The sequence below is a fragment of the Saccopteryx leptura genome, chromosome 5, assembly GCF_036850995.1.
Source record: "Saccopteryx leptura isolate mSacLep1 chromosome 5, mSacLep1_pri_phased_curated, whole genome shotgun sequence".
Lineage (NCBI taxonomy): Eukaryota > Metazoa > Chordata > Mammalia > Chiroptera > Emballonuridae > Saccopteryx > Saccopteryx leptura.
In genome coordinates this window covers 204,975,976-205,001,045 of record NC_089507.1, presented here as the reverse complement: position 1 = coordinate 205,001,045, position 25,070 = coordinate 204,975,976, and the positions used below count along the sequence as shown (strand labels likewise).

At 52.3% G+C, this 25,070-nt stretch overlaps 1 protein-coding gene across 1 annotated transcript; it reads right to left on the bottom strand.

Moving 5' to 3' along the window:
- Nucleotides 1–4,309: 4,309 nt before the first annotated feature.
- SDC4 (syndecan 4) lies at nucleotides 4,310–24,748 on the bottom strand. The gene is made up of 5 exons (XM_066387685.1): nucleotides 24,640–24,748; nucleotides 13,182–13,320; nucleotides 12,090–12,136; nucleotides 10,324–10,525; nucleotides 4,310–6,512 (listed from the first exon to the last, which is right to left on the bottom strand). Exons 1-5 carry the CDS (start codon nucleotides 24,706–24,708, stop codon nucleotides 6,361–6,363), a joined length of 609 nt encoding a protein of 202 aa, XP_066243782.1. The 5' UTR covers nucleotides 24,709–24,748; the 3' UTR covers nucleotides 4,310–6,360.
- Between the last annotated feature and the right edge of the window lie 322 nt (nucleotides 24,749–25,070).

Below are 25,070 nucleotides of genomic sequence, written 5' to 3'. Positions count from 1 at the left end.
GACTGTCTCTCCCCGTTTCCAGCTTCGGAAAAATTAAAAAACAAAAAACAAAAAAAACACCTCAAGCTCACATGCTTGAGCACGGGCTCACTAGCTTAAGCGCGGGGTCACTGGCTTGAGCATGGGATCAAAGATGTGACCCCATGGTCACTGGCTTGAGCCCAAGGTCGCTGGCTTGAGACCAAGGTCGCTGACTTGAGCAAGGGGTCTCTTGCTCTCCTGGAGCCCTTCTTACCCCCACATCAAGGCACATATGAGAAAACAATCAACAAACAACTAAGGAGCTGCAACAAAGAATTGATTGCAGCTCCCTTCCAGTCTGTCTATCTGTCCCTATTTGTCCCTCTCTCTCACTCTCTCTGTCTCTATTTTTTTTTAAATTATTTGAATCTCACCACTGCCTAATAGTATTTAATACTTGTCTTTTTGTTGCTATGTGTAGGTAGAGTGTCATGTTATAAGGGACGGGGAGCAGGCAACGGGACACATAGTGGGCACAAGGTCCGAATCTCTGTTCTAAAATGTCCCACTCGACCAGCTCTCATGCTGCCTGAAACTCCACCATGAACAAGCTAGTTTTCTGGTTTAAGCATGTACCTTTGGGTCTCTCTCTCCCTCCCCTGTTCAAGTTGGGTTTCCTCAGAGAGGAACTCATAACACAGTGTAGGTGAAACTCTCAGATACCTTCCTCCCTGGGGAGGATGTGGACTGCTCAGGGCATAGACCATGAAGATGGCAAAGGAAAGAGGAAGTGGCTTTAGGGGGCTTGAAACCAATAGCACAATATCTAATACATTGTGCACGGATAAGCCAATAAAGGCCTCGCAGTCAGGCTTGGCTCCATTCCGACCCAAGAGACAAAGGCAGGCGGGGCAGGGGCAGCACAGCAATCGTTCAGTGGGGAAGCAGTAAACACCTGCCAGAGCTGGCCACTTGCCACCAGGGGCAGGGGCGGGGACAGGAGGATCAGGCAAAGTCCTGGGGAAAGGCACAACCTTGTGACCAAGTTCTCTTTTTCTGTTTAACAGTATCCCGTTATTATTTAACTTGTGTTACATTTATTCAGACGAGATCGGGTGCGTTCAGGGTGGTATGGCTGTAGACCGTGTTATATTTATTCGAAGTTAAATGTTATGTCAATGACTGAGTTCTATGGACTCACTTTGGTTATAAAGTGTTGAAGTGGGGACCACTTTGCCAAGCTCATCCCCAAGTCTGTACTGATTCAAAACCTCGTCCCCAACCCCGGCTGGGGTCTGAAAGTGCATCTTTAGCACCTTACCCTGGTAACCTGGGTTTGGCTGGTTTTGTCCCGGTGCATATATACTCTTCTCACACTAATTACTCATGCATATTTTCAGAGGGGTCACCTTAAAAAAGGACTGCAGATCTGGTGACTGTTGGAGTCAAAGTGATATGTACTAACTGGGTGAGCTTGGCAAGTTCAAGTCACTTAACCTCTCTGTGCCTCAGTTTCCCCATCTGTCAATGGGGATAATAGTATTTGTATCATTAGATGTCATGAGGAATAAAATTATTAATATATGTAAAGCACTTTCAACAGGGCCAGGCCCGCAGTTACCACTAGATATGGGCTAGCTGCTGTCATTGTTACTCCAGAAGCACTTTTGGAGATAATCCAAATATTGTGCACCCTCTCCATTTAACAGATGGGGACATTGATGGTCCAGAGGCAGTAAGTGACCTTCTGTGTTAGCTTTCTATGTTGCTTAACAAATTACAACAAACGGAGCAGGTTAAAACAACATACATTTAGTGTCCCACAGTTTCTGTGGGTCAGGTGTCCCAACACAGCTTAGCTGAGTCTTCTGCTCAGAGTCGCCCAAGGCTGTAATTAAGGGTTGCAGTCAGGGGTGCAATCTCTGAGACACAGACAGGGCTCCCTTCTGAGCTCCCACAGGTGTTGGTGAAACTTATTTCCTTATAGCTGTAGAACTCATGGCAACCCACTTCCTCAAAGTCAACAGGAGAGCACTGCTCTTATCAGGAAGGTTCCAGACCCTCTTTGAAGGGCTTTCAACTGATTAAGTCTGGCCCACCCAGGATAATCTCCCTCTTTGCTAACTCAGAAATCAACTAGTTGGGAACCTTCATTACATCTGAAAAATACGTTCCCCTCTGCTATCTAGTGGAGCCTAATCATGGGAGTGACATCCATCACATTGGCAGGTCCTGCCCACACCCAGGGGCAGGAACATACAGACTGTAGACACCAGGGGGCAGAAATCTTGGGGGCCATCTCATCTTAGAATTATCCTTATTCCACTCTGTTGACAACTCCTCAAACTATTGGCAAGGGAACATCTATTTGGCCTGCAGGCCACATGAAGGCATTGCCCCATGAAGGGGTTAGTGCTTCTGTAGCCTCGGAAAATTGGTAGGATTATGAAATAAAATGGCCTGATATTGTCCAAAATCCACTTTGCATTCCCTGCCCAAGTTCTCAGAAACAGTATCATACCAAGTTCCACTCGGAGAGCGCTCCAGATAAATGAACCTCTGTTGAGAGTTGACCAGCAGTGGGGCTACAGTCACCAGCCCTTCACATGGCTTCTAATGACCCTTACCCCCTACCCTTCTGCTGTCCCCTCTCACAATGAGGACCAACCTGTATGACCTATAGGACATTGTGGAAGGGACAGAGTGTGACTGCTGAGGCTTGGTCATTAAAGGCATGTGGCTTCCACCTGGCTCTCTTGGATCATTCTATGGGAAAAGCCATCCCTGTGTCATGAGGACACTTAATCTCTCTGTGCCTCAGTGTGGGGGTCCACAGAGGGTAGAACTGTGGCATTCTGCCAACTGCCAGAACCAACTTGCCAGACATTCAAGGTCCATCTTGGAAGTGGCCCCTCCAGCCAGGTCAAACTTTCAGCTGGCCACAGCCCTGGTCAACATTTCAAATACAACTTCGTGAGACCCCAGAACCACCTAGCTAAGCTGCTCCCAAATTCCTGGCCCACGGAAACTATGTAAGATATTTATACCATCATAAGCCCCTGAGTTCAGGGGTAATTCTACACAGCCGGGACCTTCTGGAGCTAACACCTTAGCTGAAAGGTGGCCTCTACGATGACAATAGATGATTACAATAGAGGCCACTTGACAAGCACTAACTGCATGGCACCTATTATTCCCCATCGGCTGTTGGAGCACAAGGTAAACAGCTAGTGAGAGCTGCTATCCAAACCCAGAGGTCTGATACCGCCTCACAGCCGTACCAGAATTCCTACGACCCGGAAGTGTTTTCCGTTTGCACTGTCCAATGGAATAGCCCCCAGCCACGTGTGGCTATAGAGCCCTTGGAAAATGTGGCTAGAGCATCTGAGGAACCGAATTTTAGTTTTTTAAATTTTTGGACAGCACAGATTGAACACATGCAAGGGCTTTCACAAGACCCAAGTTACAAGGAGCAGGGGCCCACTCAAGCATCCGAGGGCTCAGGAAACACAGTGTGGCAGGGGTCCCAGGAGGGATTTGGGAACAGACTCATAGCTTCAGAGGGGGTTTGTGGGGCCTGAGCAGCCCCTCAGTGAAGGGGCCCTGGGTGACTTTCTGATAGGCAGTGTGGTTATGAACAGACTCCAGAGCCCGCCTGCCTGGGTTCGAATCCCACCTCTGCCATTGGTAGCTGTCAATTTAGACAAGTTATTTCATCTCTTTGCTAGTTTCCCATCTGTAAAATAGGGGTGCTAACAGCACCTACTTTGTGAAATTGTGATAATTAAGTGAGTCCCGGTATAAAGCATAGAATGGGTTTGGGTGGTCCGCTTGGTAAAGGGGATCTTACCCACCTCACAGGGTAACTATGCGGATCAGAAGTGTAGAGCCTGCCAATTATATTGCCAGCGGAGGCCAAGCAGCTGATGTGAGTGAAGCTGAAGGAGGCCTGGGAGGCGGGGAACCCACGTGCAGACGGGTCCCTGCCTGTCGCAACTCCTACTGCCTGAGAATTGGCAAATCTTCCCAAGAGAAGTGAGGAATCTGCATTTTAATGGGAAATGGCCTCATTTCTAGCTGGCAACTGATCTAAGGACTTCTGCCTATTTGTTTTTTAAACACGGTGCTGCCTAAACACAACACGGAGCAGGCGCGCCGTGCCCACGGGCGGCGGGCAGCGGCGTGTTCTGCGGGTCTTACCCCCGCTCCAGGCCCTTCCCGGCTTCTTCAGTCCCTGCCTCTGCCCTCTGCCTCCCCAAAGGGCACTTGGGCAGGGCCACTGTCCCGGGACCCACTGAGGCCAAGGGTTACGGAGCCTAGAAAGGATGACTCCTTACGAACTTTAAAATCACAGAGGCAAGTGATCTAGAAAGTACAGGTTTTATTATCTCTTTACAAAAAATCAGTAACAGTCAACAGTTGTGACGGGGAGCTACCAGAGGCGCTCACTTCCAACATAGCCAGAGCAGAGTATGCGGGGGGTGGGGGTGGGGAGGGGTCCCAGCCAGCTGGGACCCCTGGGCTATGGGAATGAACCGTGCAGGAAGCGAGGCTAATTCCCCCCACCCCAGCCAGTGGGGTCAGAAGACGCAGCCCCGGGCTAAGCCACCAAGCCTCTCTGTGGAAGGGAAGGTCACAGATAACAGGCTCCAGAGCTAGGGCCTAATCAGCCCTCCCCAACCGCCCCTTTGCCCAGGGAGACAAAGGTCATCACCCGGGCAAAGCTGGGGCCGCGACTCGCTGAGCCAGCCGGGTTCCCTAGCACTGTGCTCCCCTAGACGGAAGTGGTCTCTACCCGCCCGCTCACGCTGCGGCCACTAGCCACATGTGGCAACCCAGCACTTGAAATGTGGTTAGTGTGACTGAGGAATGGATTTTTAACTTTAGGTAATTTTAATCGACTTAAATAGCCACATGTAGCTGGCGGTCGCTGTTTCAGTCAGCACGGCTCTTCCATCTTCTTAAATTTGGAGAAACTGAGGAACACCCAGCTGGCTCAAAGCAGAAGCCAAAACAAGACAGAACTACCTACCCTCATTACTCCAGCCCAGTGAAAAGGCACCAGGAACAGGGCAAGAGAAAGAGGCAGGGAAAAAAACAAAACAAAACAAAACAAAGCCAAAAAAAGAAGAAAAAAAAAAGAGAGAGAAAGAGAAAGAGGCAAAACCCTCCTCAGTCACATAAAAATTCACTCATTCAACCACCCAGCCAACTTCAAGTGGGAAATACCACGCTATTTCCTGAAAAAATATATGTATCTATTTTTCTAGAAACAAGAAAGAATAATAATTATATTACAAGAAAAGAGAGACAAATATCCCACCATCCCTTACACTATTATTTTGGGATCTGCTAGAAAACTATGTCTCGGCAAAAAGCTACTTCTTCGAGGGAGCAGCTTCAGAAAGGGTCAATGTCAGGAACAGGACTTTAAAGTATGTTTTATAAAATGGGGAGAGGATTTAAAGAAAAAGGAAAGAGAGACCCTGTCTGAAGCTATAAATAGTAAAAAAAAAAAACCTTAATAAAAATCATTATCTCCAGCTCTTCACTTATTTTAGAGAAACAAAAACAAAACAAAAACAAAAACCCCATTAAATACACACGTAGCTGGTACGGTGGAAATGTGCAAGAGGGCAGAGAACGCCACGGCGCCTGCGCACTCTCACTGGACAGAGAGGCTCTACGCAAAGGAATGAACTGTTTAAAAAAAAAAAAGAAACTAAACCCCACTAAAAATAGATTTACAAATATTCTATAAATCTATTTCAGTATGGTCTTTCAGCTCTTCTCTCCACCTTCCCAGCTTCCCTTCCCTTCCCTCCCCAAATAAAAAAGGTTATTTCCAAAAGTCACCTGAAAGAGCCCAATGGCCCAAGGTCTACCACAGAGACTCCTGCAGTGAGGACACAGGGCCCTTTGATGGGCGCCGCTCAAGGTGCGGATGGTTCTAGTTCCTTCTCCCAGTTCCCCGCAGGGGGGCCGGCTGGGAAAGGGAGGGGCAGGAAGAAAGGCACTGGGGGCAGGCTTCTGGAGGGACTCACGATAGTAGCTTGCCGGCTTCTGAGGGGCTCCGCAAGGCACGGTCAGTACAGGCTCTAAGCCGGGCCTAGATTCTAAACTGGAAGGTGAAGAAATAACCCAACCCTACGCTGCCTTCGGAAAGGCCAAGGTTAGCCTCATTATCCTGCTGGGACCACCGAGGCCCAGAGAATCAAGAAGAGGCAGGCAGGAACGGAAGATGATGTCTCTGCTGTCCCTTGAAACGTCATCAGAGCTGAAGATGCTGACAGGTCAGTAATAGGTTGCCCTCCCTCTACCCTAATGTCCACCCTGCTCAATTCTTCGGCCTCCCACCCCACTCCAGTCCAGGCGGAAGCCGGTGCCGGTGAGGAAGCTTCAGGCGTAGAACTCGTTGGTGGGGGCTTTTTTGTAGATGGGTTTCTTGCCCAGGTCGTAGCTGCCTTCGTCCTTTTTCTTCATGCGGTACATGAGCAGTAGGACCAGGAAGACGGCGAAGAGGATGCCCACGGCGCCGCCCACGATCAGAGCTGGGGGGAGGAGGGGACGGCAAGGTGAGCGTGGGTCCTTGAGACTTGGGGACCCTCCCCCACCCAGTCATGGTATCACTTATGAGAAGGGGGGAATCATGGGGAGTCACTGAAGACCATAGCGACAGAGTGGCAGAGCCACCATTCCAAGCCACATCTGTCTGATCCAAAACCAGGCCCTTTGCAAACACCAGGCCAACCCACCAGCAGCAGCTTGTCGCTAACTGAGCCAGAAAGAAGGAGCGTCACAGCCTGTTAGAATGGCCATAGACAGCCTGACCAGGCGGTGGCGCAGTGGATAGAGCGTCGGACTGGGATGCGGAGGACCCAGGTTCGAGACCATGAGGTCGCCGGCTTGAGCATGGGCTTATCTGGTTTGAGCAAAGCTCACCAGCTTGGACCCAAGGTCGCTGGCTCGAGCAAGGGGTTACTCAGTCTGCTGTAGCCCATGGTCAAGGCACATATGAGTAAGCAATTAATGAACAACTAAGGTGTCGCAATAAAAAACTGATGATTGATGCTTCTCATCTCTCTCTGTTCCTGTCTGTCTGTCCCTGTCTATCCCTCTCTCTGACTCTCTCTCTGTCTCTGTAAAATAAAATAAAAAAGGAATGGCCATAGACATACTCTCACTGCACAGTCCCTGTGTGCACCTGTATGCATGCATACTGGCCTACACTTCTATAGACAGGTAGACGCATCTGTGTACACACAGGTATACACTACCATACAGGTGTACCAGACTGTTGTGTCCACAGAACATTGTTCTAGATAATTGTAGGTGGTTTATGATCGGTGGTTAAAGCCTAGTGTCCACTGACGTCCTGCCACTTACTGGCTGTGTGATCGTAAGTGCCTTCATCTCACTCATTGCAAAATGGAAGTAATAGTACCTTTCTCATATGAGTGTCCCCAGAATTAAATACATTAATCCACTTATACAGTACTTAGAAGTGCATAGCAGATGCTCAATACTCCTGAATTGCAAACCTATCTGTGTCCCTAGCACCGTGAATCAGGCCTGGCATAACAATAAATGACACTCATGGTTGGGCTCAGAGGAGCACAGCCCAAGGGCACCTGGCCAGGGTCAGGCAGATGTGAGTTTCTAACCTCGGGTGGATGTTCTCGGTGCCCCGCCAGCAGGCCTGAATAGCTCATTCCCTGTTTGTCGAGGGGGCAGGGATGTCTCACAGAATCCTTTCTGTGGCAGATTGAGTCCCCTAATTCGGTCTTACTCAGGCTAAGAAGATTAATTTTCCATCCCTGCCCACACTCCTAAGCCATGTAGAGAATGGGGGCACAGGAGCCAAGTAAGGTTCTGTCTTAGCTAAAACTCTGAAAAAGCAGCAACAAAGTGCCCCCAGGAAATGCCAGGAAAAACACAGGGAATATCAGGTACCAACCCCATTCTTGCTGTCCTCACCTTCCCCTCTGACAACCCCAGCTCCTCTAGTAGTTCTGCGCTGGGACTCCCCACAGGGTCAAGGTTCAAGTACAGTCTCAGAAGTGAGTGTGGTCCTAGGTTCAAATGCCAGATCTACCACTTCCTGGATTTACGACTTTGGACAAGTGATTTGGCTTCTCTGAGCCTCAGTTTCCTTCTCTGTAACATTATCAGTAACTACACCAATCCAACAGGGTTGTCGTAGGGACTCAAATGAAGAGGGCACATGAATCACGTGGCACATAGCGAGCACTTGATAAACTCCCAGGTGCTGTTTAGGAAGGTGGGACTGGGTGTAGCTCAACAACCTAGCTTCACATGAAGATCGTATACTTGTCTAATTCTCTACTGGAAGGTTTAGGAGAGGACCTGACTTCAGGTCTGTCTCTTGCTGTGTGACTCAAGGCAAGTAGTTTGCCTTCTCTGGGTGGCAGCTTCCCTGCGGGAAAGGAATAGTTGCTTGGATTAGATCGGTGGTTTTTAAAACCACTTTTATGGTTTTCATAAAAGGAATCTTTTTCTTTTAGAGGAAAAGAACCCTTAGTTGGTAAAAGGCAAAACATTATGTAAATCCCACAGATGCCAGCTGAAAGTGAAACTGTGGTTGAAGAAAGATGGGGGAGGTTTTAAATACCGCAGCCAAATCGTCCGAAACTGGAATGACTGAATGGTCTCTGAAGGTCCCTCTGGTTTCGACAGCACCCCCACTGCACCCACCTCACACAGAAAGTAGTGAAATAGAAGGGCTCAGGTATGGGGGCCAGGGTGAGGGATAAGAGGGCCCTAAAGTCACCTGGTGTTATACTCCCAGGGGGCCTCATCTGCAGGAAGCAGGCAAGGCCCCTTATCTGCTCTGGATGGAGGCAGGACACAGGGCTCTGTCCCTGTGCCTTGAGCACAGTATACACAAGAACCCTATGGCTCTCGCCTGAGGCCAACCACTGAAGTACCCTAGGCCTCAGTTTCAACCTGTCACATGGAGGCTCCCTGCCTGTGTGCCACCTACTGGGAAGGGTCGGTGAAGATTCAATGGTAGATTTGTGAAAAAGAATATGAACAAAGCCACTTAAAAATGGAGTCAGAAAGCCTGACTAGGCGGTGGTGGAGTGGATAGAGCGTCAGACTGGGATGTGGAGGACCCAGGTTCGAGATCCCGAGGTCGCCAGCTTGAGTGCAGGCTCACCTGGTTTGAGCAAAGCTCACCAGCTTGGACCCAAGGTCGCTGGCTCGAGCAAGGGGTTACTCGGTCTGCTGAAGGCCCATGGTCAAGGCACATATGAGAAAGCAATCAATGAACAACTAAGGTGTTGCAACGAAAAACTGATGATTGATGCTTCTCATCTCTCTCCGTTCCTGTCTGTCTGTCCCTAGCTATCCCTCTCTCTGACTCTCTCTCTGTCTCTGTAAAAAAAAAGGAGTCAGAGCTGCCAACCTAGAGGAACTGCCTTGCAGGGCTTATTTCTCAAACCTTTGGAATATCAAAACTGGGCAAAGAAACCTTTGGAGGGATGGGGCCTAAAGTGGCATTGTATTCCAAACAACTGATGACAAAGATAACAGAAAAGCAGATATCATGACTGGAAAGTAAAGATATTCTTTAGAATCAGCATCACTATCTTAGCTTATCTGCTACTTTAAGCATATATAAGACCCATTGTTATTTCTACTAACCCGAACACTATTTGGGTTGCTGCCTGAATCAGTGCTTCCCAAATAGCTCTTGTTTTCAATCTCAAACTCTTGTTGCCTCTCACCTTGACCTTATATTTAACATATCACACTAACAAATGAGAACAGCCCCTTACAGTTTGCCTAGTTATTTCAGATCCTATTTTTCATGGAATCATTATACCAAGCCCAGGAGGTATCACTGTCCCCATTTACAGAGGAGGAAACTGACGCTCATCTCCGCTGAGGTTCAGAAGCTTCTCAGCCAAGGTTAGAAGGCTGTCAAGTGATGGAGCGGGGGTAGGGGAAGCCAGCCTAATGCTAAAGAGCATCTGGGCTTTCAAGGGAGGTCTTCAAAGAAGTTAACCCTTAATAATTAACTCCCCAGGTAGCAAACCCAGTAGGCAAAAATGCTTTGAAAGGAGGAGAAAGGACTAAACTGAATGATTCAGCTTGTCCTTGTCTATTCTTTAGAAGACTTTGATGTGCAATTCTTCTAGCCCTCACCAGGCTGCAGAGTCAGAGCCCTGCCCCACCCCACCCTACCCCACCCCACCTTAGGGTGGGACATCCAGAGTATGGCCCTAAAAAAGGGCCACCAAGTAGCCCCATGGGCTCCGGAGTTCCTGACTGCTGCACTAGCTCCCACTGAGCCTCCCCTTCTGCCAGGAGTCATGTGAGGGGCAGGGGCCTTACCTGCCAGGACCTCTGTCCTCTCAAAGATGTTGCTGCTCTTGGCAGTGCTGGACATGGACACTCTGTTGGACACATCCTCGTTCCCTTCAAGAGATGGCGAGATCCTCTTGGGGATGACCTCGTTCTCCTCCAGGTCCTCGGGTTCGGTGGGGGCCTGGCTCCCAGGCCCTGCTCTCTCAGGAATGTGGTTCTCTATGGGCACCTGGATTGGGGAAGGAGAAGAGGAAGGCTCATTAAAGTTGGGGAGGGAGGCTCTGGCCAGTTGGCTCAGTGGTAGAGTGTCGGCCCAGCATATGGAAGTCCTGGGTTTGATTCTCGGCCAGGGCACACAGGAGAAGCGCCCATCTGCTTCTCCACCCTTCCCCCTCTCCTTTCTGTCTGTCTGTCTCTTCCCCTCCTGTAGCCAAGGCTCCAATGGAGCAAAGCTGGCCCGGGCACTGAGGATGGCTCCATGGCTTTGGCCTCAGGCGCTAGAATAGCTGTGATTGCAGCAGAGCAATGCCCCAGAGGGGCCGAGCATTGCTCCCTGGTGGGCATGCTGGGTGGATCCCGGTTGGGCACATGCGGGAGCCTGTCTCTCTGCCTCCCTGCTTCTCACTTCAGGAAAAAAAAAAAAAAAAAAAAAGAGTTGGGGAAGGACCCAGGGCAGGGGACAGGGACATTTGGCCAGGTGGGGAATCTGGTCCTGCCCTCTCGCTGACTGAACCACGGCACCCTGGAGCAGAGATCAGCCTCAACCTCAACAATTACGCTGCCAAGTCCTTCCCCTCAACTTTTCTAGTAGATCTGTCTCAAAATGGGGATGAATAATGTGACCAAGGGTACAGGGAAGCAGGGGTCCCCACTCACTGCTGCTTGATGGCTATTCTAGAATAACCACTCTGAAGGGAACGTTTGGCAAAACGGCAGAAATTGGTTGTCCTTTAAGGCAGTGACTTTGCCTTTGGGACTCTGTCTTAAGATGCTAATCAGAGATTTGTATAAAAGATGCTTGCTGGAGTGTTATAATTTCAGGCTATCAAAAAATTATAAACAACTTTTCTATCAGTAAGGGGAATTAGGAGAACTATAATTATACAGCCTCTAAAAATAGGAAGAACATTTAACTCTGGAAAAATACTCATGACTGCTTTAAGTGAAAAATACAATACACAGCCTGACCAGGCGGTGGCGCAGTGGATAGAGCATCGGACTGGGAAGCGGAAGACCCAGGTTCGAGACCCCGAGGTCGCCAGTTTGAGCGCGGGCTCATCTGGCTTGAGCAAAAAGCTCACCAGTTTGGACCCAAGGTCGCTGGCTCGAGCAGGGGGTTACTCGGTCTGCTGAAGGCCTGCGATCAAGGCACATATGAGAAAGCAATCAATGAACAACTTCGGTGTCACAATGAAAAACTAATGATTGATGCTTCTCATCTCTCTCCATTCCTGTCTGTCTGTCCCTATCTATCTCTCTCTCTGACGCTCTGTCTTTGAAAATAAATAAATAAATAAAAATACAATACACAGAACTGTGTATACAATTTGATATTTATGTTGGGAAATACCTATAAAAGCACAAAAAGGGGGCTGGAAACACATCTAAATGTTGACAGTGATTATCCTTGCAGGGAGGATGGCCTCCCCGTGACCCACAGAAGCACCCACCCCTAAGTTGCCCAGGTCACAAATAAAAGCCTTCCTGCAGAGTGAGGTCAGATTCTCACTTATCTGCCTCTCTCAACAGGTGTTACAGAGGAGCGGGGAGAGGCACGGCATGCAGTTACTTACCAAGGGTTGGGTTGCTGCGGGGGAGGCGCTGGGGTCCTCTGAGTCATCTGTGAGGTCAGAAGGACTGTGTGAGTGTGACGTCAGATACCCCCCAGATAAACGGCCCCCTTCTAGCCACGGCTGTGGGGAGCCCTGACTTAGCACTGCCAAATGCTCAATGTCCAGCAAGTGACGTTCCTACCCCAGCCTCAGTCACCTCATCTGTAAAATGGGGCTCTTAGCACCTGCCCCCTGGCTCTTTCCCAGGAATGCTGACCTGGTCTCTGGGCAGATGCTTTGTCAGCCCCAAACCCTTGCTCTCAGTAAAGGACCAAAAGCACACCTTGGGGCCAGTTAGAAATGCAGAATGTCAGGGCTCACAGAACCAGAATCTGCGTTTTTAACAAGGTCCCCAGGGGACTCATTTGAGAAGGCAAGACTTTAGATTACCATATTAAATATTAAAAATCACAATATTAAAAAATATACTTAGTGCTTGGTATGTGCAGAGTCCAGTGCCCCAAACACTGGTGTAATGTCATTTCTATTCCCATTTCACAGACTTGGAAACCAAGGCTCAGAGGTCCTAGCCCGGCAGTTTGAACTCAGGACTATGTAACACCAAAGCCAGACTTTGAATTGTTACACCACCCTGCACAGTAGCTTTGTCTGGTCCAGCATTCATGACCAGAAAGTCACAGAAGACCATGCAAGACATCATCAGCGCCAGGTGCAGCCCCCAGAAGCCCGGGTGCCTTCACCTGCTCCCACCCCCTCTGAAGCTGGGGTTTGTTCTTGGTTTCCCACCCACACCTCTGCCCGTGTAGGACCCCAGGTCTTTCTGCCCACGCCAGCCCACTCTCACTGTGCGCTAGGTGGAGAGGTCCAGGCTGGTGCTCGGAAAACCTAGAGCTACAGCCAGCCCTGGGAGGAGGGTCTCAGGGATGGAAATGGCCAGCCCCGTCACTTTGAGTCCTTTTATTTGGGGAGGAAGGATCACTCTAGGAAAATCCCCACAAAGGCCAAGTCTCAAGGTGTAATCACCCTCCCAGGGGTCCCGGCCCCCTCCCCTCCAGCCCCACACCCCAGGCCCGTCTGCTGCACCCTCCGTACCCAGATCTCCCGAGCCGGACAGCTCAAAGTCATCAGAATCCTGCCCGGGCTCCCCAATATCCTCATCGTCCGGCAGGGGTCCAGAAAAGTAGCGGGCTTCTAGGAGGGCTTGGGGGTCGATGACCTCGGTCTCTCGGATCTAGGGCGAAATAGGAGACAGATCAGCCTCTAGCCCCCAAATTAGTCTACAACAGTTCCTGAGCCCCGAAAGGCAGTGAAATGGTCATTTTAGAAGCTAAATAAGGTGCCGGAAGGGGACCAGGCCAGAGCCTGGAGTCCTTGGTTCTAGACCCCTCCTGCCCCCTAACTTGCTGTGTGACCTTAGGCAAGTCCCTTTCCCATTCTGGGCTAATAAAAATAATGAAGGTGGTAATAATCAGAATGTAAATATAATACTAGGTATCATTTACTAAGCGATTACTATGTGCCAGGCCCTGTTCTTAATTCTAAAGACCAGACTTGAACCAACCCCATTTTACAAGCGAGGAAAGTGGGCATCAAAGACAGGAAATCATTTTCTTTTGGTGACACAGTAGCAGATGGAGGAGTGAGGATTCCACAGTGAGCCACCTGACTTCAGAGCCAAGCGTTCTCACTCACACAGGCTGACCGGAGAATACGCTACTCCAGGGTTCCGGGAGCCAGGGTTCTATGATGCCGCTGCAGCTGATTCACCCGCAGCAGAGAGGGCTACTGGCTCCAGGACACGTTCCCATCTGAGTCAGACTCGTCTGGGACAGGCAGGACCGCCTCAGGTCAGGGCGTTGTGCAGACCTGGTGACTCAAGACACATAAGCGTCGTCTTGTATCCAGCCTTCCAAACAGCTCCGACAGATCTATTCTGCCACCAACACTGTGCAGGACTCAGGGAGGCACAGTTCCTGCCCTCACGGACCATCTACTCCAGCACCAACAAGTGTCACTCAGCCCCGCCCCCACGGGGACCCACCTGGTCAGAGCAGAATCTTACCGTCCATCCCCACTGAGAAGTTTTTAAAAGGCAAGTAACAAAGGTCCAGAGAGGCAAAGAACCTCAAGGTCCTACAGCACAGCCCAACCCCGAAGGCTCAGGAGCGCAGGAAGCACGGACTGCCCAGCACCCGTCCTTAGTTCCAGGCTGAGGCTCTCTCTGCCCACAGAACAGCAGCCCTGGGCCAAGTTCATGATTTCACTAATTAATTCAAATATTAAAAGGTCTACTATTTGCCAGAAAGGTTAGGGTTTGATTACTTCAACACCTCCCCCCAACTGATTCTCCTCTTCTTTCCTAGAGGCCCGAAGAGCAGGAAGTCGGGGCTCTGCTCAGAACCACTGAATACCAGCTGGAGAAGCCAGGGACGTCCTGTTCTCTCATTTCACAGAATTCGAGAGAATATTAGACCCGGACAGGCCAATGACTTGCCCAAGTTCACACGGTGAGTTAGCTACCCAGCTCCCAGGGGAATGAGGCCAGGTCTCTGTTTCTAATGCCCCCGGCTGTCCTTCCAACATGGGGGAGCACACGAGAAGGAATACTGGTTCCTAAGACAAGGCGACCACCGCAGGAGGGGCCCAGGCTCCTGCACTCCCTCCACCGGCTTCCAGGAAGAGAGGCAGGCGGCGGAATCCACCTGTCAAGCTCTGTTCTACGCCCACGAGGGCTTCTGCTAGGTTCCGGGAAGGGAGCGGGGCCAGGCTGGGAGGAAGGCAGTGGGCAGGCACCCCACCTCCTCAGGAAGGATTGCTGAGCGCTTGGCACACAGGGGGTGAGCAGCCAGAAGGGGTTAAGCCCTGGTTAGGGATGACTTCATGACTTGGGAATCGGGAGCCGCTGAGCTGCTGGCGCTGGAATCCCAGCCCCCGCACACAGCCCTGTGCCTGTGGCTTTGGTCTGGCAGCTCGGCGGTAAGGCTCCGAGGTGGTTGCACAAGCTGCCAGTATCTAGGGCGGGGTCCCTGTGTCCTGACCTATCCCTTCTCCTGTTGCAAATTCCTCTGGGGCCCAGAACCTGACAGCAGGCCCTCCATGGCTAACCAGCATTGAGCATGAAGTAGCTCTCTTCATAGATTATTTTATCTTGTTTATTTTATTTAATTTTATTTATTTTTTGGCAGAAGTGGGTGTGGGAGGCTCAGAAAGGTAAAATCAAAGGCAGAAAATGACCACACTGGACCAGAACCGAAGCATGGGTCACCTGAGCCTTGATCCACGTGCATAAATCCACGTGCACACAGAGTGCCCGCCTACCCAGGTAGGAAGGGAGCCCTGGTCAGTGCAGGTCAGACCAGTCCAGGAGGCAAAGACGGTACTAGGGCCACTTGTTGACCTGGCCTGGAGACCAGCCTGGCCGGGGGAGTCAGAGCTCGGTCTTCAAGACAGGAGCTGTTTCAGGCCGAGACCCTCCCACCTCGTCCCCAGGAGCCATGTGACGTCACTTCCTCACCTGCCTTTCGGTATGTGAGTGTTTCAAAGCAGCCCATGGGTTAGCAGGCTGATCGGCGACAGTAATGCTGGTGAAATGACGTCTAAGAGGAGGCGGGCGTGGCAAGCTTGCAGCCAGATCTGCAAAACTGAGGCTGAACCAGATTTATTCCCAGTCCAGCCCTCTCTGTGGTCACCTGGTCATCCCTGACCTTTCACATTTAACCGGGTTCCTGGAGAGGAGAAAGGACTTGTCTAAGGACACACGGGGTCAGCAGCATGATCAGGATTAGACCCCATCAGATACCTGTTCAGGCTCTGAAAGGATGGGGTCCCTAAAGGCTGTATTAGGTGAGACCAGGTGGCCTCCTACATCAAGTCAAAGTAACTTGGGAGAATTGTGAAGTATGTTGATTAGAGGAAACAGGAAATTAAATTCTCATTCAACTCTAAAAGCAACCTCTCTGGCTCCTTCTCTCCCCACGACCCTTGACAACAGGGAAACTCCCAAGTGAGCAGGAGCCCTTTAAGATTAGGCCAGCAAGACCAGACTGTGCTGCGGAGGCCTGTGGGTAATCATCACTTGTTTGTGTGTGGGCCCTCTTATCAGCAAGGCCCACTGGGTCTGGACCAGGCCCAGCCCTGACCAGAGGAGGACCCCACCCTGCTGCTGGCTTAGGATGTGTTTTTCCTCAGCTCGCCCCATCCCTGCCCAGGGAACATGCACCCACATGCGTGCGCAAGCACAGGCACCTCTCTCTGGGCCCTCAGGTCTCCCCGTGTCTCTGCCCTTCTCACAGACACACACCAGAAATCAGCAGGTGAATGAGGCCGTGGGCCTGGGTCGCCCAGACCTGCTGACCCCAGGGCTGGTGGGTACCTGGAGCAGTGCCTGGAGGGTTAGCGGCGTTGGGACCCCACACTATCCATAGAAGGAAGAGGGGCAGGTGCTGTTTTGTTCTAAAGGCATTAACACCTGCCAACAGAAGGTATCTGAGGCCACAGAGCCCAAGCGTCTCATTTTATAACCCAGGGAACAGATTAAAAGACAAGGGGCTTTGCCAAGGTCACCCAAGCAGCTGGTGACAGAGCTGGACTTTGAACTTAGGTCTCCTGGCTCCCGAGCTGAAGTTGTCCTCCCTCTCCTCTGCCAGGGCTTTGGCTGCTCCTGAGGTCTCAGCAAGTACACAGGAGCAGCTGTCAATCCAGATATACCCCCATCCAGTCCTTAGGCTACGGGCATGAAGCTTGGGAAAGGTCAGCAACCCTGCTCCAAAGACTTCCAGCTTTTGTCACCCAGGACAAGCATGGGGGCTGGGGCAGCTAGCACAAGTACCACTGTGTGTCGGGCACCGAGCCGGGTTCTTCTCTACATGGCACAAACTGAGAGGGTGTTCGTTCTACCCATTCCACAGGAAACTGAGGTGCAGGTGAGTTATTCATCCAAAGTTACAGAGCTAGAAAGTGAAAGAGCTGGGATTCAATCCCAGATCTTTCTCAAGACTTGTGTTTTAGCCACAGTCAGACTTCTCACTGCCACCCACACGTCTCCTCTCCACCCCAGCCCCACAGCCCACACTGCCAGCCAGGACTCCAGGGCACCCCTTCCCCTGGCCAGGGAATAAACAAAGGTGAAAGTGATATTGCTTAAACAAAAGAACAGAAACTTGGCTGGGGCACCAGGGAGAAGTTCAGGGTCAGGGCTTGGCTAATGTGAACTGTGCGGGGAAGAGGGAGAGCTTTCTCCCACCTGGCTCTTCCCCAGGGCAGGTAGGGTCAAGGACACACTTGACCTTTCTTCCCAGAGGTGAGGCCAGAAGGACGCTGGTCATGCCAAATTTTGTGAAGGGGAGGTTGGTGAGCACCCTGGACTCCATGACTAAGCCCCCCAGAGAGATCCTAGCAGGAGATCTCCAGAAGGGGCCATTGATACAGTCACTGTTTCCCCCACCCCCCTTTGGAAGGGTCAGATGACGCTCAGAATGAGCAAAACCCGGGGGCCACGATCAGGATTTTCTCCATCTTGCCTGAAAGGAAGGCTCCACTAGAGCGGTTAGCTGGAAAGGCAGGTCTGCAAGCAAAACTGTGAGTCTAGGGGCTTATTTTACACCTGGAATCCTAAGTTTCCTCTTTTGGTAACCAGGGCTAGTAGCACCTTGCAAGGTGATGAGGATTAAGGGAAATGCATTAGTGTGTGCAAAGGGCCTGGGGTACAGAGCAGGTGCTCAATGAGTAGCTAGCGGCTGTTAGTAATCCCCACTTGTCTTCCTTCTGGATAAGGAGATTAGTAGTCAAAGGGTCCAAAAAGATTGAACAAGAATAAGCCACAGATGCCTGAAATTCTATGCCAGAATATTTCCTGCCCTGCCCTGGGTTGCAAAAAAATACCTACTAGGCAAAAACAAGCACCCAGCAATCCACAACCTGGTGCTCTGGTACCTGAAGGGTTAAGCCAGGTCTGGGGTGGGGTAGGGGTTCGAATGTCGGCTCTGCCCAGGCTCTACCCACTCTGAGGTCGGGTTACTCTGAACACAATCGCTCAGGAGAGTAGCCAGGCCTGGCACTGCCAGCAGCCAGCTTTCCACCAACCCCCCAGGGCAGTCCATTCCCACAGCAAGGGCTTCAGGATCCTGAGGTGCCAGCTAGGAATGGGGGCAGGGGTGGGGTGGGGGGCTTCTGGAGCCTCCTGAGGTCCCCCTGCCGGGAGCTGATGTCGTACCCCGTCACTAACTCTCAGGGCGATCTCAGGAGATTGTCTCTCTGGGCCTTGGTTTCCCCACCTGTAAAGACAGTTCTCAGAGAGACAAGCCTCCCTCTGTCTTGAGGCCTGGTAACCAAGCTGGGCACTGCTCCGATTACCGGTGGAGACAGCCGGGAGGGGCTGGCTCCCGCAGGGCCGCACAGACAGAGGTGCATTGAAGCCCGGGTTCCTAATCTAGGCAGCGGATCCTGCATCTGAGGTCCCTGCTGGATGGCGGGCGGGACATAAACAAGCCTCCCTGTTCTCAAGAGCAGAGTCGATAGCCTTGTCTGAGCTGATTAGATCAGCTCTGGGTGCTGGCTTCCTGCCCCTTCGAAGCCTCTCCTGCCACTCGGGGAAGCCACCAGTCCCGATCAAGTCAGTTTGTCCCACAGACAGTTCTCAGCCTGGCTTCCCCAGGGCAAGGAGCGGCCCTACTCCTGGTGGCTCGCACAGCCATTGGTCACCCTGCTCCCATGCCCCGAGGTTGGAGCGGCAGAGCCAGTCCCTGCAGGCCTGGCCATGACCGGCAGGCCCCATCAAGTCACTGTTTCCACACATACCAGCCTCTCCCTGCCTCCCTTTCCATTACCCCAGGTGTCACCTGACTAACAGCCCTTTGACTGTGCCAGAGAAAACTAGGGCAGCTGAGCTGGGGCTGGAGGACGGGTTAGGGGGCAGGCCGAGTGAAGGCGGGTGGGCTGAGTTTGAGGGCCTGGGTGGAGGGCGGGAGTGGGGGGGAACAGGGGACACAGAGGGAGGTGGAAAGCAGAGGGGTCCGTAGAGGGGCTGCAGAAGGCCAAGGCTGGAAAGAACTGCTCAGACCAGAGTGATCTTCGGGGGACTCCTGGAGCCCTACGAAGAGGATAAAATGTTTTGAACCCCAAGAACTGGATCCAATCGGTTTACATTTTCAACCTGTGTACAGACACCACCTTCTAGAAGCCAAATTCTGGCCAGGTTAAGAGCCCTGGTCTAGCCGAAAATAATAATAAACTAAACTTAAGCCAGCACTTTACAAGTTTGCCAAACACCGATTATGACCCTCAAGTGACACGTGTTTTATAGAGTGCCATCTGCGAAGTGACTTATTAGTTGTGTATCACTGAGGGGTGAGAGGCAGAGCTGGGATGGGACTCGGGGTTTTCTGGCTGTGAAAGGTACCACTCACTCTCCGGTCGCCCGGCCTCCGGCAGACAGGGCCGGAGGCCCCTCGGACACGTAGGACTGCACCCAAAGCTCACCAGCAAGTTAATAACAAACCGGCCCGAGAAGCCAGGCGTCTTGTACTCCTAGGGGCAAATAAGGCCCCGACTGCTGACAGATGCCTGCTCCTCTGCCCTCTCCAGGCACCAGGCAATGAAAACAGAGGAGAAAGGGCTTTTCAGAACAGCACCTCTTCTGTCCACCATCACCCTCCTCAAAGCCCATCGCCCGATCTGCAATTCGCTCGGCCTCTCACACCCCTCCTCCAACTTGGGAGGGTGACCCCTGAGTCATGGACAGCGTCCTAGTGGTTGTAGCCTTTGGAGATCCCCCTAACCCCTCTCCCTCAGGGTTGTTAGCTGCTCAGCTGGGGGTTCCTATGGACCCAGGCAGGTGGGGTGGGGCTGCTGGGAACTGGTTCTTGATTAAATATAGATCCATCTGATAATGAGCAAACAGCCCACTTCTAGGACAAATAAATAGCAGATTCATTCGGGGTTCCGTCAGCCCCACCCTGGACTCTTCCCTTCCCATCTTGCAGCTATAGGTTAGGAATGGGGGAGGGGAGGAAGCTTTCCCGAGGCCAAGGGCATGGGTTCCTCAAAGGTACCAGGTAGCATCCAAGGGGCCTGGACAAAGCAAGGGACTGTCACTAAGAACACCTTCTCCCTACCAGGCACAAACTGGGAGCTGTATTTGCAGTTTTGTTATCTCCTACAAGCCAGATTTTCCTACAGACCAAGACGCTGAGGGTGGAGTGGTCCACCCTGAGCCAGGTAGGACTTCACATCTCTGGAGTTCACATCTCTGGAGTTCGGCCTTCCTAACCCCAAACCAATGTGCCAATGCCCTCTAGGCAGGGCCCAGAGAGCTAGGAGGGGGCGTCCAAAAAACCAGAGACTCCTGGGGTCAAATCCAGCCTAGACTGTCCCAGTTTTGCTTTATAAACTCAGACTAGTTGCAGCCTTAGTTTTGTTTTAAGGGGGGAAAAAAGAAGAAGTACCTGCTCAGCAGAGGCCCAGGGGCCAGTTTTGAGGACTGGCTGAACTCTACGCTTTCCAAGTCTACACACAGGGCAAGGCACTGTGAAGGCCTGGGCCCTGGACACTGAGACGCTCACTGTCTTTATTAGGCTCTCAGAGGACAAGGTAAAACTCGGGAGCCCCCCACAACACCCCTACCACAGAGCCATCCTGTGGCCGAGAGGTGGGATGGGTAGAGAGACCCGGCAGGCCGGCTCCTGCTCTCCTGCAGCCGCTCAGAGCTCGGTCCAGCCCCTCCTCCCAATGTGCAACGTCATTTGGAAATCACAGCAGCAGTCCAGGAGGCTGAGGACAGCTAGGAGTCAATCCTCCTGGGAGGTGGCTGGGGGTGGGCGGCCCCAGCCTGGCTCTCCCAACCCCGCATTCAGGCCGCGCAGCACTCCAAGTCCTTGGAAAAGCCCTCTGTTTCCAGGAGCGGGAGATGGCAGGAGCTGAATGTCCCTCCCCACCCCCAGCTTCTCTCCTGTTCAGGCTCTTTCCCAAGAAAGCCCAGAAAGGCTCTAGTCCAACCTCCTCATTTTAGAGTTGGGGACAATGAGATCCAGAGATAGGGCATATTGCTCAAGGTCATCCAGCTTCAGAAGTAAGACCTAAGGTATCTACCTTCAACCGGGCCAATTTCCTGATCTGGAATGTTCTCTGAGGACACTCAAAGCAGATACATTGTGTTATCAGACAGACCTTGTTTTGACCTTGGCAAACCACTACATTCTTCTGGGCCTCAGTTTCGTGTGTAAAAACGGAGATAATCATACCTACTTCCCAGTGCAGCAGGAGGCATTCATACCAGTACCAAATAACCCAGTGCACCTTTTAGAATGAAGTTACAGGCCTGAACATTACTTACTCATTCATAAAAACATTTCCTGAGTACTAACTACAAGACAGGTACTTCACTAAAAAGGAATAGACTTCCTGTCTTGGGTGTGTGTGGGTGGAAGTGGTGTGTGTGTGTGTGTGTGCGTGTGTGGAGGGGGTGCACAACTCAGAACTTCATGGGCATATCATTCCCCATATATAACTTTCTTTAAGGGAGAGAAAACCTTAGACGTCTTTATAATTTCCAAAGCCCTTTTCAAAGTGTAAGTAATTAATCACTAATAGAATATCCGAGTTGGAAAGGCCTCTGGGGGGTGTCAACCCAGAGAGGGAAAGGGGCCAAACCAAATGGAACCCCGTCCCCTCTCCACAAACCATGGCCCAAATATTCTCCTGGCTGCTTGGTAGCCTCAGGGCTTCTAAGAATTCCAAAGAGCTCTCACTGGTCACTCAAGGGTCCTAGACCCCTGGGCTTCTTCCCCAATCCCACTTCAACGCAATCAAGGAGAAAATTCTCAAGGAGATCAGAAATATCTCTAAGCTAAAGTACACTGGGAGGTGGGGGACAATTCCCCCAAACCAACTGGGCCTTATGCCACACGGGTGGGTTGTGCACTAGGGGGTGGTTGTCAGACTCCCAAAACAAGGCAGCTTTCAATTGGCCAGCGAGGGAGTGGCCGGAAGGCAGTTGAGGAGAATGCTCCCAGCTGGACAGGAAGAACTGGTTTAGGATGGCAAGCCCAAGCCAAATGGAGAAGACGCTGGGTGCTTGGCCTGGCTTCCCTTCCCAAAACTTGTGGCACCTGGGGGAGGGCACCACCCCAGGGGAGGGCAGGCCTTGGGCATAAACCCACAGTTTGAGGAGGGGCCCCAACAACACTATTGGAAGGTGGTAGTGGTAGTGGACAGATTCTGATGACCTGGATGCTCTCTGCTTCCCCAGAGTGGTACCCATTTTACTGCTCTCAGTTCCCTCGTCTGTAAAGCAGGCACAGTACAGTCCCCACCGGCTCTTTGTGGAGTGCTTTCCACATACTCAGCCTGGCATAGGGCAAGCCCTCAATAAGTCATAGCTGCTATCAGCAAAACCCTCCTCCCTCGGCCTCGTTTTCTCCACCTGCAAAAAAAAAAAAAAAAAGGCTGACTAGGTCATCTCTGCGGTCTAATCCCACTGTGACAGCCTGATTTTTCCGGCCACATCCTTGGGAGGAAAGGGGGCAGCGGGGCCAAAAGGGGAAACCCTGTGACCTGATTAGAGGCGGAAGGTCTGTGACATTAGCCAGGAAGGGGAGCACTAAGGTCAGGTTGAAACAGAAGAACACCTTTCTCAGGAAGCAGCTGCTCAGGGCTGACTTGTCCCCAGCTGATGGGTCACCACACACAAGGGACTGACAGCCCTCCCCCAAACCACATCCTTCTGACTGCCTCCAGGACATAGCTGTCTGCTCCTCACTCAAGGACTTGCCACCTCGGCAGTCCCTGAGCCTAGACTATTGCCCAAGCATTGACCTCATGACCTCTGGGGTCTTCCTTCTCACATCGCCCAGGCCAGCGGGTACCAACATGGCCTTCCTTTGGATGCCTCCCTGACTGCTGGACTTCAACACATCCTTCAGGGCCTAGGAAGGACCACTGCACCAAGGAACAGGACGGCGTGCGTGCTTTCGAGTTCTGGCTCAGCCACTAACTTTTTGCAAGGTTGCTCTTAGTTTGGGGAAGTCATCACTTTCTACCTCAGAATGCCTTGAGGCCGGCCAGCCCCAAATCATTAGAATCTAAATTGGTCTTGAGTTATGGGAGGAAGGGACATAGCAGCAGCTACTCAGAGTAGCATCAGAGGACAAGTTAAGATGAGAGCAGGGAGGAACCAGCCCCCTAATTAGCTGGGTGGCCTGGGGCAAGGTAGTTAGCCTCTCTACCCTCCAGACCAGTTAAAGAACAGTAAACCTGGCTGTTGTCAGAATTAAGCTAGTTGAGCGAGCCATTAGAAAGCTATTAGAAACTGCCAGGCACACCGTAAGCACTAACTGCTATCATCACTGCCTACCTGCAATTGTGCTGGAGGGTTATTGCTCAGGGTCTTACTCATGCCTCCACTGAAGCTTGCCAAGCAGAAAAGACTTTCCCCCAAGCCCAGAGAAATGAGAACCTTAGACAGGAACTGGCAAGAAGACTCACTGCTCCCTCCCCAAACCCCAGAGCTTAAGGGGCATGAAGAAGACACAAAACCCAGACCCTTGGGGGGCAGATGGCCTTTTCCAGCAATTCCGGCTCCCCCAACCTTCCAGAGGAGAGTGCCTCCCTACTCCCCCGATAGCTGCTGGGGTGGACGGAGCTGCAGGTGGCCCAGGGCTTTGTAAACTCCTACAGAGACCCGTGGGCAGCAAGAAGGAAAGGCTCTCCGGGCTCACGGAGGCCTTCTCTCCCCCCTTCACCTGACTCCCCTCAACGTGGGTGCTTCGATGTTCCAGTCTATACTGAGCAGAAACAGACATTCCCTTTCAGAAAAGGAAGGGGGTGGGGAGCGCTCAACTCGATGTGAAGTGCTGAACCTCAACCCTACCTCCCGTCTACCCTAGAAAGAGCAGAGTCTCAACTTTGTAGGAACGGACCCCAAAGACGCACTGGTCAGCTCTGCCCTACTCCCCCATACCCTTGGTGCAGGTGGGAAAATTGAGACTCAGGCAGGGGCAGGGCCAGTGGCACAAGCCAGTGGCAACGCGGCGGCCAGAAGTGAGGTCAGGACTCAGTTCTCCACTCCCCGGCGTGTGAAACAAGGCCCCGCAGAACCCTACACCCCTCCCCTCCCGAGCACTCACAGCCCCCCTCAACCCCAGGCATCTCGGATTCTGGAGCTGCCCGCTCCGGAGCCCCGGGAGCCCAGGAGACGACGTGAGGGTTCGGGGCTACGAGCCGGTCTCAGGATCACAAGGGAAGGTGCGGGGGGTGGGGGAAGATGACACCGGCTTAGTCACGTCCGAGCCAGGAGCCCGCGGCGGGGCGGAGGCCAAGAGGAGGCGGGAAGAGCAACAGGCTCTGGGCGCACGGCGAGCGGCGGAGCCACCCCACCACCACGCAGACACACCCGGGGCCTCCCTGTGACCTCGGAGCCAAGTTTGCAACAAAGTTTCCTCGGCCTCGGCAGCTCCTTGGGGGCGGCGCAGCCCCCGATCACCCTATATCCCAGGTTCCCAGGAACAAAGGAGGCACAGCTCTGCCCCCCCCCCCACGGGGATCTCCAAGCACCTACCGACTCCGCGGCGGCGGCGGGGGCGCCCACGAGGAATAGCAGCAGTGCGAAGAGGCGGGCGGGGGCCATGGTATCGCGGTTCGGAAAGGGCGCGCAGGCAAGTGGCCGCTGCCGGCGTGCAGCCCTCCTTATAGGCGGTGGCCAGCCCCGCCCCGCCCCGCCCCCGTGCCCGTGCCCGCACCCCTGCCCCCCCACCCCAGGAATTCCCCGGGAAAGCTGGGCCTCCGGGGCGCTGCGCCCGCCCGCGTAGATGGAAACCACAAGGGATCCGCCTTGTGTGCGCAAGCCCCGTCCGCGATCTACTCGGAGTCGCAATCTCCTCGAAGCCCCTTTATTGATTTGATCTCTTGCTAGGCAGGCCCCCAAAGATCACTGCGTCTAGCCTCATTTTTTTTAGTGGGGCAAACTGAGGTCCACGGACAGGAACGACT

Bases quoted from the DNA above. Each gene is read 5' to 3' on its own strand.
- SDC4 (XM_066387685.1), bottom strand. From the start codon at position 24,708: ATGGCCCCCGCCCGCCTCTTCGCACTGCTGCTATTCCTCGTGGGCGCC. The intron at 13,321-24,639 runs GTAGGTGCTTGG...ATTTCGCCCTAG, and splicing joins CCGCCGCCGCCGCGGAGTCG to ATCCGAGAGACCGAGGTCAT. The intron at 6,513-10,323 runs GTAAGGCCCCTG...TCCTCCCCCCAG, and splicing joins GAGGACAGAGGTCCTGGCAG to CTCTGATCGTGGGCGGCGCC.